This window comes from Mustela lutreola, chromosome 4 (genome assembly GCF_030435805.1).
Source record: "Mustela lutreola isolate mMusLut2 chromosome 4, mMusLut2.pri, whole genome shotgun sequence".
Classification (NCBI taxonomy): Eukaryota; Metazoa; Chordata; class Mammalia; order Carnivora; family Mustelidae; genus Mustela; species Mustela lutreola.
In genome coordinates, this window is record NC_081293.1 from 155,031,287 (window position 1) to 155,043,933 (window position 12,647).

Consider the following 12,647-nt stretch of genomic DNA (forward strand, 5'->3'; position numbering starts at 1 on the left):
ATGTCAAGTGTTGTCCCAAGGAGCCAAGCCTCCTGGAATCTCTGATGAGCTAGAGAATTTGCTCTTTTTCAAAGTCAGGCTGTTTTACTAGCTTTTTAGGAAAAATATAGGTCTAAAGGCAAAATTCTCTCCCCAGACGCCCAAATGCCTGTGTCATCAAAGGAAACGCAGCAGGGGAGGGGAGAAAGGCCGGGAGGGGTAAGAATCATGCAGGGAGGTTCCAGATCTCTTTCTTTTCCTTTTTTTTTTAGAGGGGTTCCAGATCTTTACAAGAGGTCCTCCCTTGAGCCTAAGAAAGCTTTGAAATGAAAAATACATATTTTAATTGAATTCTGCTGATATTTTGGTGCCTTTTCTCAGGCTAAATATTTCTACTCCTGTGTCTCAAATTCCTCATTTGTTAAAAGGGGAAATATTGTCTTTGCCATCCAACTTTAGGAGCTTGGCAGTGAGACTTCGTGCAGAGCATGAGCTCATTCAAAAAAGATACTGGTAATAGGATGTCTTTTAAAATGTGGGCCAGATAGCTGTCTTGTTTTCCCAATTACTACTTCTGTTGGATTTTTGTCCTTGTTTTCAGGAAAAACAAGATACTGAGAACCAATCTCTGGGGAACTAGTTTGGTTCCATTTTGAGGAAATATTTTCAAAGATCTTTTCTGAGAAATAGTGTGAATCATTTTGAAATTATGTAAAACTGTGGGTGAGAGAAGTCCATTTGCCTCTGCAGAAGGGCTTGGGAATCTAAAGTCAATGGGTTGTTAAAGAAATATCTTATATATGCTGGAAGTTTGGGACACTTTTACAGGCATTTGGTTAGGCTGTGGTTTCTTAATTAAAGCGAAGGATTGGTGTTAACTTTAAGATCCCAGCCTTAAGCCCCAGTTCCTTGATTGAAGTATAGTGATTACTCTGTTGTTTGGTCTGGGTTTCAGAAGAATAATAACAAAAATAACTAATTTTATTGAATTCAATATTCAATATGTAGTTGACCCTTGAATGGGTTTGAATTATACAGGTCCATTTATATGTGGATGTTTTTCAATAAGTACAGTATAGTACTGTAAATGTATATCTCTTCCTTATGATTTTCATAATATTTTCTTTTTCTCTAGCTTACTTTACTGCAAGAATATAGTATATCCAAAATATATGTTAATAGATTGTTAATATTAGGCTACTGGTAGTTAACTTTGGAGAGACTCAAGTTACACATGGATTTTTGACTACACAAGGAGTCAGGGTTCCTAATGCCCACGTTGTTCAAAGGTCAACTGTATTTAATATGTAGTAGCTCAATTAAGGCCACAAGATAACAATCTCTGTCATCCCATTTAATAGTTGAGAAAACTGAGGCACAGAGAGGCCAAGTAACTAGCCCAAGTTTACACAGCTAGTAAGGGGCAGAGCTGGGATTCCAACCTAGGCAGACCGTCTTCTGAACCCATGTCCTTCAATACCCCATCTTACAATATAATTATCACCCATGGAAGAAATTAATTATATTATCTTCCCATTTCCCATTCTACTTGATTATCCTGTAGTTTGCTTTCTTTACAAAAATAGGAGTTTTTAAATTCCGCTTCGGAGAAGAATGATAGAATAAGCATTTCTCATTACAAACAGCCTTCTCTTAACATTTAAGAGTCTGTAATCCCGTCTTTAGTTCTTCAGTCTCCCCATCCTAGACAGAAACTAGTTGGCCAGGTTAGGCCACAACAGTTCATTTAAGAAGGTGGAAAGAAGGCACATTTCTCTTTAGAAGCAAATACAGTGATCGTGAGCAATACTCTTTCTCTAGTCTGTGTGTGAAATTATGTTACGTGTAAATGAGGAAAAGGTGTGGACCCCCTGAGATGTATCAAGTCCTTTTTAGCAACTTCTCTTGCTTTTTAGAGACACTTTCTATTTGCGATTCATTCATATTTCAAGTTTATCTTTGACATTAAGAACGAAGTGCTGTACTGACTCGTCCCATTCAGTACGGACACTGACCCCCCACCATGTTGCGCGTGCTGGCCGAAGCACTGTGAACTCATCAGTGAGCCGTGAAGAGCTCCCTAATCATCACAGAACATCTATGCCTCATGAGATTAAAAACATCTCATTTTCAAGTTCTAGAATCTGAATTTTAGAGCTTCAGGGCATTTCCAGATGGCCTGTAGTCTGACCCATTCATTAAACAGATGATGACATGGAGAGCCCCAAAGCAAAGAAAGTCTCTCCCCCAGAGTCAGAAACTCTAATGGCAGCGACATCTGGATCCTTTGCTCCCTGCCCACTCTTCTTTCCATCTTATTGCTTTGAAGCTTTTCGTATTATTCTGCACACCAAGTCCCACTGATTCCTTTCTGTTGTTATTTATTACGTGCTCACCGTTTCTCAGGTGTCTGTCATTGGATTTTCAAGCTAACTTTGATCTTCTAATTCTTTAACCTAATTTTTTTTTTTTTTCCACTGCTGGCTTCTTCTCTTTCCCTGACCACACACCCGGTAGATTTATCTGTCTTGAGTTCAATAGGCAATTTGGGGTGCCATGGACCTTTTGAAGACTTGGGAAAGGAGAACAGTCTGCAGTGACTCTCCTGAGACTTCCAAACAAAATCACCGGACCCTCGCTCCGTAAAGATAGTTGGGCTTGTCCAAGCGCAAAGAGCGGCAGACACAGAGCTCGCTTTTCAGACACTGCTAGACTGGAAGACATCCTTTGGGGGTAAAAATGAGGACATGAAATCGCTTGCTGTGGTACCTTTCATTCTGTTAAGGACACTGAAAACACAGTCTGTCATCCTTGACATTTTAATTGAAAGAAAAGCTTACATAGATTTCAGCCGTAAGCAGTATGTTTATACAAGTGTATAAAGAGGAATAATCTGTCAAGTTGGAAAACTCTTAATGCTACGGGACTCAGTTTAGTAATTGAACAATCCAACATGAGCTCACACATCTTACCTTGTTCCATGCCTCAATAATTTTTAGTAGAAATACTTTACCTAGAGGCATATGGTTATTAAAAAGGAGGCTCGGCTTGCTCAAAGTCTGGAATTATTAGCTCATGGCAACAAGCCTGCACTGGAGAAAGACTGTTGGGTCTTTGTTTTCACAACTTTGCTGCGATTTGCCATCTTATTTTCAGAGTCTAACTGATATGTTGTTTGGGAAGTTTTTTTTGTTTTTTTTTTTTAAAGGAAGAAAGCATAATTTCACATGGATGAGTGACTTCTCATGTTAGCAATACTGCATAATTTTACTACTTCATTGCCCAGTCCAGGTAGCAGTGTGGATATCAAAGGAAATAGACCGTGAATTTATTTTAGTATAAAAAATCAATAATAGCTTAGTTATGGGAGCCATCAAGGTATGATGGGGGAAGCCCTGTGTTGCAAGCTGAATATGAGCCTTGCTTCTTTTCATGACCCATATGACCTTGGGCATATTTAAATGTTTCTGAATTCAGCTTACTCTGAGTAAAATGGGGGTAATCTGACCTACCCACCACATGGCATTGTTTCAAGTCACAGGAAGGTGAAAATATTTTGAAAAATATGAAACTGTGTAAGTGCAATATAAAAAGTTTCAAGCAAGTGCAATGTGTTAATAATTATTTCTATATACACAAAAGGAATTAGATAATTAATATAATTATTCTGATACCACTCTTGCTTCAGTGATCAGGATATTCTGGACAAATGATTATTTATTGGGCCAAGCTACATAATTACCTCAGTCTAGTCCTTTGTATACCCTGCGATGGGTAAGAGTACATTTTTCTTTTCTGTCAGTTTTTGTAGTTTTAAAAGCCCAAGAAAGAAGCATAGAAAACCCCTCAGTATTGTTCCCAGCAAGGGTTGGGAAATTTATTTATAGAATCTGTGGAGGGCTGCCTGGGTGGCTCAGTCAGTTAGGTGTCCGGCTCTTGATTTTGGCTCAGGTCATGATCTCAGGGTCGTGAGATCAAGCCCTGTGTTAGGCTCCACACTGGGTGTGGGGCCTGCTTAAGATTCTTTCTCCCTCTTCCTGTGCCCCTCCCTGCTGCATGTGCACACGTATGCATGTGTGAACTCTCTCTCTCTCTCTCTCTCTCTCAAATAAATAAATAAAATATAGATCTGTGTAAAACAATAATTGAGAGTTATTTAGAATCCAAACATGCAGAGTTCTCAAATAGCCATTTCTCTTTCAACTATATATGTTAATTGGTTGATTGCTATCATTAGGCAATTATTATTATAATTCCAAGGGAGCTCAGTATGCTGGAAAGGTTTCTTAATTAATGAAGGAATGCTTGGTGTTTAAAAATCTGGTACATCTATGCATGGTATGGAAGTAAGTATACCATTTCCCAGCTACTCTGTCCAGCTAGTTTTCCTTAGTTGTGTAAAGAATGAAAAGTCATTTTGAGTTGAATTACTTTTGCATCTTCATTCACATAAGCATGGTTTAATTGATTTCTTTTCTAAAAATGACTCAATAGAAACTGATCACCAAGATTAGCATTAATATATCATGTTGGAAACAAAATGTAAATGATGATAATATGCTGTCGTTTCTTTAGGAGGATGATATGACAAATCATCATTATACAATGTTTTCAATTGTCTTTTATTTTTGTTTGTCCCTATCTATACCCAAAGCATTCCTCCCAGTGACTAGGGGAAAAGACATATGGTAGAAGGTTGTATGTCTGTACGTTTAGGTGTATCTGTACATATGCATGGATGTATGTGTGTACATCTCCCTGTCTGGGTATCTGTACACGAGTGGATGGATAGATGATTAACAACTATCTATAGAGATAGTCTCAGTGAATCTTTCTCCTTATAAAACAGGGCAGTTTAGGTTACTAACCTTGCACTTGCAGGAACTGACCATTATTAAAGATGACATATTTTGATATACAGCTATTTTCTTCCCAGCAAAGGTCACAAACAAAACATTAAGGCTGAAGAAAATAGGGCACCTGGGTGGCTCAGTCATTAAGCGTCTGCCTTCAGTTCAGGTCATGATCCCAGGGTTCTGGGATCGAGTCCCACATCGGGCTCCCTGCTTGGTGGGAAGCCTGCTTCTCCTTTTCCCACTCCCCCTGCTTGTGTTACCTTTCTCATTGTCTCTTTTTCTATCAAATAAATAAACATCTTTAAAATAAAATAATAATAATAAAAAGACTGGAGAATATAAAGCAAACCTTGTCTGTTGACAGAGCCACCATTTATACCTATCTGATTGGAGCTATCCATCTCTGAATGAGGTAGGCTTTAAGACCCAGTGAAGGTACAACCTACTGTAGAGTTTTGGAGCCACTACAATTGGCAGTTTGCTACAGCTCTGAAAGGTGAAGGACCTTCAAAGACCCTACTAATCCTATTGTTAATCTATACTCCAGAGGGCCCCAGGGCACATGTCAAGAAATACCTATAACATGCATTTGCTTTTCTGAAAACACTCATTTTATTGTTGCAGGCTACTTCTGGTTGGCCTCTCCGTGTAACTAACTATTCATACACACATTCTGGTCATAAAGCTAGGTATCATTTGTGTACATCTACAGAGAGTCTGGGTAAAGGTTTTATATTCTTTTATATTTTCACTTATATAACTTCCTGAACATATAAATATTGACTAATTTGTCACTAATCCTTCTAAAATCCATGCATCTGGGATAGCTAGCTCTACTCAAAGGAGCTGTTGGGTGAAAAGAATAGAAAACCTAATCTTTGAGATTTCAGCAACAATGCAAAAGAAGATCCTGTTGGCATGACCTCCCTGTTTCAATCCCCCTTTCTCCCCAAGTCAGGCACAAGAGACATTTGAGGTCCAAAGGAGAGCCTTCTCATGCTACTCTGAATGGGATTATCCTTCCCTGAAGCTGAGAAAGGCCCTGGGCCACATAGGACATCTCCATCCAGTCATTACGCAGCACTTAACATGAACAAATCTTTTTTTTTTTTTTTTTTTTTTTTAAGAAAATGCATTAATTCTAGAAACAGTAGCTTCATTTATGGCATTCAGGAATTCAGGATAAGGTAGTTTAACGTGGAAGGCTCAGGTCCCTGCGGTGGGGGGGGGGGTGTTTGTTTATTTGTTTTGTTTTATTTGTTAAATCTTTAATTTAATGGTTTGACATTTATACAGCTCCCCAGAGCAAAAGCATTGGGAGATTGAGAATTTAGCTGAGGAGGTCACTTATTTGCCATTTTTCATAAACACAAATAATTTCCTTTTTCCCTCAGCCACACATTCCCTGGCTCATTAAATCAATTGAAAGTTCTAAATTTTTTTTTCCCCGCTCTGGCAAATTGAAGCAAAAGTTCGAACTATGTACTCCCCAGAGGAATGCTTACCCAAGTTCTGTGGGTCAGGCCAAAATCAGTTTCTGTCAAACAGCCTAACACCTCCAGTTATTATAAAATGAGGGATTGGTAATCGGGGGCTGGGCTCTGGACTTGCCTGAGAAAGGCTGGCTGCACTGGCATGAACCTCATTCCTGCTACTTTGATCTGTGTCCTGGCTTTTTTGTTGTTGTTGTTGTTGCTATTTTGTTTGTTTGTTTGTTTTTTCCACCCACAGTGGAGAACTACGGAAAAAGTCAAAACAGATTTCTATTGGGAATTCATGGATCAAGTTGGCTTTACAATCCAGACAGTGAAAGTGTGTCCAGGAGGGCTTCTAGGCAGAGGCATAGGAGAGTCCAGATGACATACACAGATCTCAGGGTCTAAGATCCTCCACAGGGCAGAGAATTCTGAGTAAACACAGGATTTCACCCTGAAGTCCCTTCCCTAAGAGGCAGGAGTCGTAGGAGATTTGCCGACTTGTTGACTATTGAACATGAGTTAGATAACAAGAGGTCAGGAAATGAAGTGGAATTTAGTGTATTAACTAGGAAGCAGCAGAGGAAGCCAGGCTTGTGTTTTATTTGTTATTATTTCCCTAATATCCTCAATTATGTGATTCCCATCAGAGGATCTGATCTGTTGCTCATGTAATGGTGTTGTCCCCGCTGGTTCTGGACATGGGGAAGCAGGCAGTGAATTCCCCGCCCCAAGGCATCAGGAATAATGTCTGCTTTTTCTGTGTGTTGCCAGGCCTGTCCCAGGCTCTCTATCTTCTCTGCTACATCTCCACAACAGACAGAGACAGCCTATGCCAGCCTCCATGCCTGGGACCCTGCCCAACCCGACGATGCCGGGTTCTTCTGCCGTCTTGATGCCAGTAAGTGCTTCTCGTTGCCACTGAGCCTTGCTCCTTTGAAAGCAGTAAAGGAAAAGCTGAGATCGAAGCTGGAAAGACAGCGACTTCTTCTGGGTGAAGAGCTGAGCTGTGTGCTACTTTGTGGAGAGGGCCTGGTTGTCTGTCCCTAGGCGTCCTGCTGGCTCTCCCGCCCTCCAGTGCTCCCTTAGTGAGGCCTGGCCCCATCTTCCTGCTGGTGACAAGCGAGCTTGCCACACCCAGGGGATAGAATTTGTTCAAGGACACAGTGTTTTATGCCTAGCCCAAAATCTATATAGCTTGGGCTCTATACCGAGTGTCCTTAACTCACCAGGGAGTGATCTTGCCAGGACTCAGAGCAACAATTATAATAACAAAAATAATAACGATGGTACAGAATATCTGCTAGTAGGTGTCCCTGCGTGTCATGTTCTATTACGCATGCTCACAACATTTATTAAGGGCTTACCATGTGCTAGTCCCTTTATAGGCACTTCATGAACACCTGAAACAATCCTGTCAGGCACGTGCTGTTTCTATCCCCCATGTCTGAATGGGAAAAGGATGGCAAGTAGCTTGCTTGGCTGAAGCAAGCACAGCTGAGTTCTGATCCCAGAAATCCTGGCCACAGAGCTCACTGAGTCAACCACCGTGTGATACCACTATATTCTCTGCTTTCACTGTCACAACAAACCTGTGAGGGATATACCATTATTACCCCCATTTTACAGATGAGGAAGCTGAGGCACAGGAGGCTGAGTAAGATGGACCCTAAAGATATAAATCCAGGTGGTATGACTCCAAGGTCTATGATCATTACGTAACATATCCCCTACCCCTGAAAACAACATATTAGCCTAGAAGGGACATCCAGAGTTTCTCAGGGCAAACCTTGCTCTCCTTCCACAGGATCCCCTTCCTGGCCTTGTGCTTTGGGGAGCCTGGGCTGGTGTGCTTATTCCTGGGGCCACAGCTATTCTCAAAAGCCCTAAGAGATGACATAACAATTGCGTGAAAACCCTCCCAAACAGTATCAACAGTGCCTAGCAGAGCATGTTCACATTTTAAGGAACCGTCTACACTTGTCATTTCACGTTGCTCTCATCGGCATCCTGTGGGAATGGGATTGCAGTAATTACTGACACGCTCATTTTCCAGATGAAAAGCTGACAGCTGTGATGAACCCCCATCTCAATTCACGCTGAGCAGCTCAGGTTCTCGAAGGTTGAGCAGTGCGCCGATGAATCTGAGTGGAGGCAGGGATGGATGAGGGCTGGGAGCCCCAAGTTCAGAGAAATGGACCTGGCTGCTGTAAATATTGGGTCGTCCTGACTAGGAACAGTCTTTGCAAAATCGGGCCGGAAGGAACAGCTGAGTTGACACACTTTCCCTGCCTTGCTCTCCTGAAACATCTTCAGATGAGCTATGACAGCGCCACCAATGCCACTTGCCCAGGTTTTATTCAGCCCAGCCAGGCGCACAAAGACTCCCACCATAAGCATTTTCCTTCAGACGCTAAAGCCCCCTTGTCCCAAATTAGTGTCCTATCATAAATTCTATCCATCAGCCAGAAAAATACTACTTCAGTGACCTTTTTTTTTTTTTTTTTTTTTCCATTTGGCTAAACTGTACTGTTTCCAGGACAAAGGTGGGACACGGGCAGAGAGTGTGCAGTGAGTAAGTATCTGGCAGTGGTTTCCACCATATCATCTCATTGTACAACCTGGCCTCCTGCTAATGCTTCAGAATAGAAGGAAAGGATCAGGTACACGATCAAGAGCCAATGTAAACAGAAAGTCAGGGATGCCACCCCCCACAGTATTTCCCCAGCCCATGTCACCGACATTCCCAGCTGCCATGACAATATTGTCAATCTAGAGCACTGATTCTCAACTCGGGGCAATTGCTTGGCACCGTCTGGAGATGCCATTGTTGGTTGTCACCACTGAGAGAGGTAGAGGGTAGAGGCCTCTGTAGATAGAGGCCAGGGATGCTGTTCAGCATTCTACAATGCATAGGACAGCCCCCACCAGAAACTAATTATTTGGGCCCTAGATGTCAACAGCGCTGAGGCTGAGAAACCTTAGAGTGACACAAAGGTAACTCATGAAAGCTGTCATAAAATCTCTTAAAAAACAAACAAACAAACAAGCAAACAAAAACCCCTATGAGTTCCTGGTCCCAGAAATCTAGGTCCTTTCCTCCTTGTTATCAAGCTCCCTGCTCCTAGGCTCAGATTTTGGCATTGTAAGCATAGTCTTCTCATAGAGTTCCTGCCCTTGGGGAACCATGATTCCCTTGGTAGAAAAGGTCTGTCTGTCTGCGGGCCGAGCTAATATTCTTAACTGATTTGCAGTACCTACTACCAGGCCACACAGTTCATAAAATCCTAGGTCTGAAGCAAATAATGCATCTGTTCATTCCACAAGCTTCTGCTGAATGCCTGCTAGGAGCGAAGGACTATGCGAGATGCTGGGGTTCCGGTGAGCAACGAGGCAGGAGTTCACGGTCCTGTGATTTCCTATCTTGAAAGTCCAATGTTTACATCATTTGGGAATACGAACACTCAATTATAATCACAGAAGCCCAGTGAGGTTGTCGAGACTGTAGCTCCCGTTTTCTGATTTGTTTCAGAGGGAAAGGAGAAGCTCATAAAAAGGTGAAATCCTTTACCTGGATGCTTTACCACCAGGGCTAGATGTTGCTTAGTGTCTGGCAAAACCACTCCCATCTTTCTGACTTCTTGGTTCTAGCACCTCACCAAAGCACACTCATGGGGCAGAACCTTATGCGTAAAAGCCAAATCATTGTCTTGCAGAGGATTTTGCTGACCCCCTATCATCACTAAGACGGAAAAATGCAATTTTTTTTTTTTTTAAAGTAGAGAAATCAGCCTGTTTTCAATGTTCTGTTGAATTTGTGAGTCATGGAGTAGGAGTAGTCTGTAACTAACTTTTCCACAGAGTGGGAAGCATGACTGATTCTGGATCCCGAGGCTGCAAGTAAGCTGCTCGCCCTTCTTTGTAGCTCATAGCTTTGTAGTTCTCAGTGACCTTCCTTCAGGAAACTGAAAGCAAAAGCTCCTTTGGACTTCATCTCCCTCTGGGAGATGGTTACCAGTTGGAATAAAGGGTCAAATGCCTTTCCAGCTCTTCCATCTCCCAGACTCTGGAAGGGGGAATTATAAGGAACAAGCATTCTGTGGAGTAGTCTTTGTGACTTAACAGTTAGAGTACACGGACGTACTTAATAGCACTGAACTGTACACGGAAGCCTAGTTACAGTGGTAAATTTTATGACATGCATATTTTACCAGAATTACAAAAACAAAAATAAAAAATAAAATACCCAGACTACCTAGAGAATCAGGGGGCATATGGGAGTGAACATTTTATTTTGCTGAATTGATGAGGCCCCGAAAGGTTTTGCTGGCACTTTCTAGAATGTATAGAAAATTCTTCATCAGATTGCTCCTTTTGAAGCATACACTGCCAGATAACGGATATGCTCTTTCAGGCTAAGGGATGGCGAAGGGTGATTTGCTGTGACAGGGATTGTCCGCTCGTCACTCACGTCATTCCGTGAGCACTTCAGCTAAGCCGCACATTAATGCTGTAATTGCAGCCCCGCACCCGGGGCGGACCCAGCAGGGATTGCAGGGTTGGAACCTGACCATGGCAGGGACCCTGAAGGGGCATTTACCTTGGCTTTCACTCTCCATTCTTGCCTGTGAGGTTTCTGTCCTGCGCTCTGGGAAAAGCCCCAGTGATAAAGAACTCCATATTTATTTCCTCAGCCTCCCGGGGCTAACTTTGAGCAGAAACCGGATTCCCTCAAGTTTCTGAGCCGTTTTCCTTTCCATCCTTTGGCAAGGGGAGCTTTTGCATTGAAGAATTTATTTTTTTCCTCTTGAGGAAAGTCTTCTGTGGAACTTAGTATTAAGTGTACTTGCTTTCTTCTAGTTCTTTGAAACATCCTCAATTTCTACTCAACAGAAAATATCAGTCAGACATACCCTTCCTTGACTGAAAGAGAGGTTTTACTGTATTTCCTTTTTAACGGGGATACCCTGGAGACAAAAGGCCAGAACTCATGCAGGTATTTGAAATGATGTTAGTTCTAGGCAAGCCAGGAGGGCAGTGTCCATCATGTGTGGTACGGTACCCTCACCTGCTTTCTTCACTCCCCAAAGGCCTCGCCTGTGAGGCCAAAACCTGCCGCTATGTCGTGTCATGACTAGGTTAACAGGGAAGGGGAGGTGAGCCAGGGGCAACAGCTCAGATACCTGTTGGTCATCTTTTTCTTTTTCTTTTTTTTTTCTTTTTAAGATTTTATTTATTTATTTGACAGAGAGAGAGACAAAGAGGGAGGGAGAGCACAGAGGGAGAGGCCAAGGGAGAAGAAGACATCCCGCTGTGCAGGGAGCCTGACGTGGGGCTCGATCCTAGGACCCTGAGACCATGTCCTGAGGTGAAGGCAGACACGTAACCGACTGAGTCACCTAGGCGCCCCGCTCTTGGTCATCTCGATTGTGTTCATAAGTTACAGTGGCAAGAAGACCCAGTATATTCAAGAGTATTACTTTTTAAGTTAAATTTAATGTTTTTCTTATTACTGAAATGATTCATGTTTTCATATAAAATTTAGGGGGGTAGAAAAGCCATGGATAACCTGAGATAACATTTGGTATATATCCTTGCAGCATTTTTCTATGCATACATTATTTTTTACAGTTATAAAAAGAAGCATGACTCGTGGCAGTTGGAGTGTTTGCAAAAGTGGAAATATTCCATACTTTTGTTTGTAAATGTACCATGACAACATGGTTCTCGTTGGCATGGGGCATCTCCTATAGCAGGCACAGCTTTGGAGTGATTCTTTGATGTCCTGGAGTTCAAGGCTCAGAAGTGTGTTACTTACCCTTCCCCAAACCACAGTCTTTCTCTGGAGTTGTTCAAAGAAATTCTAAATGACCCACTTGAAAGAGAAATGCAGCTTTGTCTGGGACCTAGACCACATTTTTTTAGACTTCTGATTCTGTTGCTTTCCTTTCTCTTAGATGGAGAGACAGATGTCAGTGAACTCCAACCTCCTGGGAATGCAAGGTCCAAATCTGAACAACCCCTGTGCTTCTCCCCAGGTCCAGCCAATGCATTCAGAAGCCAAAATGGTAAGTAACAGTTATAATAATCATTTTTAAAATTTCATGAGTTTTTCTTTGATCTCTACTCTGACTTCCAAATTTCAGTTAAGTCAGGTAGATGGCTCTGTCATTGTTTCAGTGAGTAGGTCTTTTCTGTGGAAAGGCAATAGGGAACTTGGCTCTCTCTTTGAGGATATTTGTTATTGAATCTTGGCATCAGATGACCATGTAATAAGCATTGGATCAGCCTCCGTGGAAGGGACATGTAGGGGTTTGGGGAGATCCATAGGAGTTAA

The 12,647-nt window shown here is 42.0% G+C and overlaps 1 protein-coding gene across 3 annotated transcripts in view; it reads left to right on the forward strand.

Moving 5' to 3' along the window:
• The window catches only part of CREB5 (cAMP responsive element binding protein 5), a 403,426-nt gene that overhangs the window by 294,244 nt on the left and 96,535 nt on the right, over positions 1-12,647 (forward strand). For all 3 annotated transcript variants that reach the window (XM_059171450.1, XM_059171451.1, XM_059171452.1), the window contains exons 6-7: positions 7,085-7,211; positions 12,268-12,378. In XM_059171450.1, the coding sequence (XP_059027433.1) occupies positions 7,085-7,211; positions 12,268-12,378 (238 nt within the window). The remainder of the gene's footprint in view (positions 1-7,084; positions 7,212-12,267; positions 12,379-12,647) is intronic.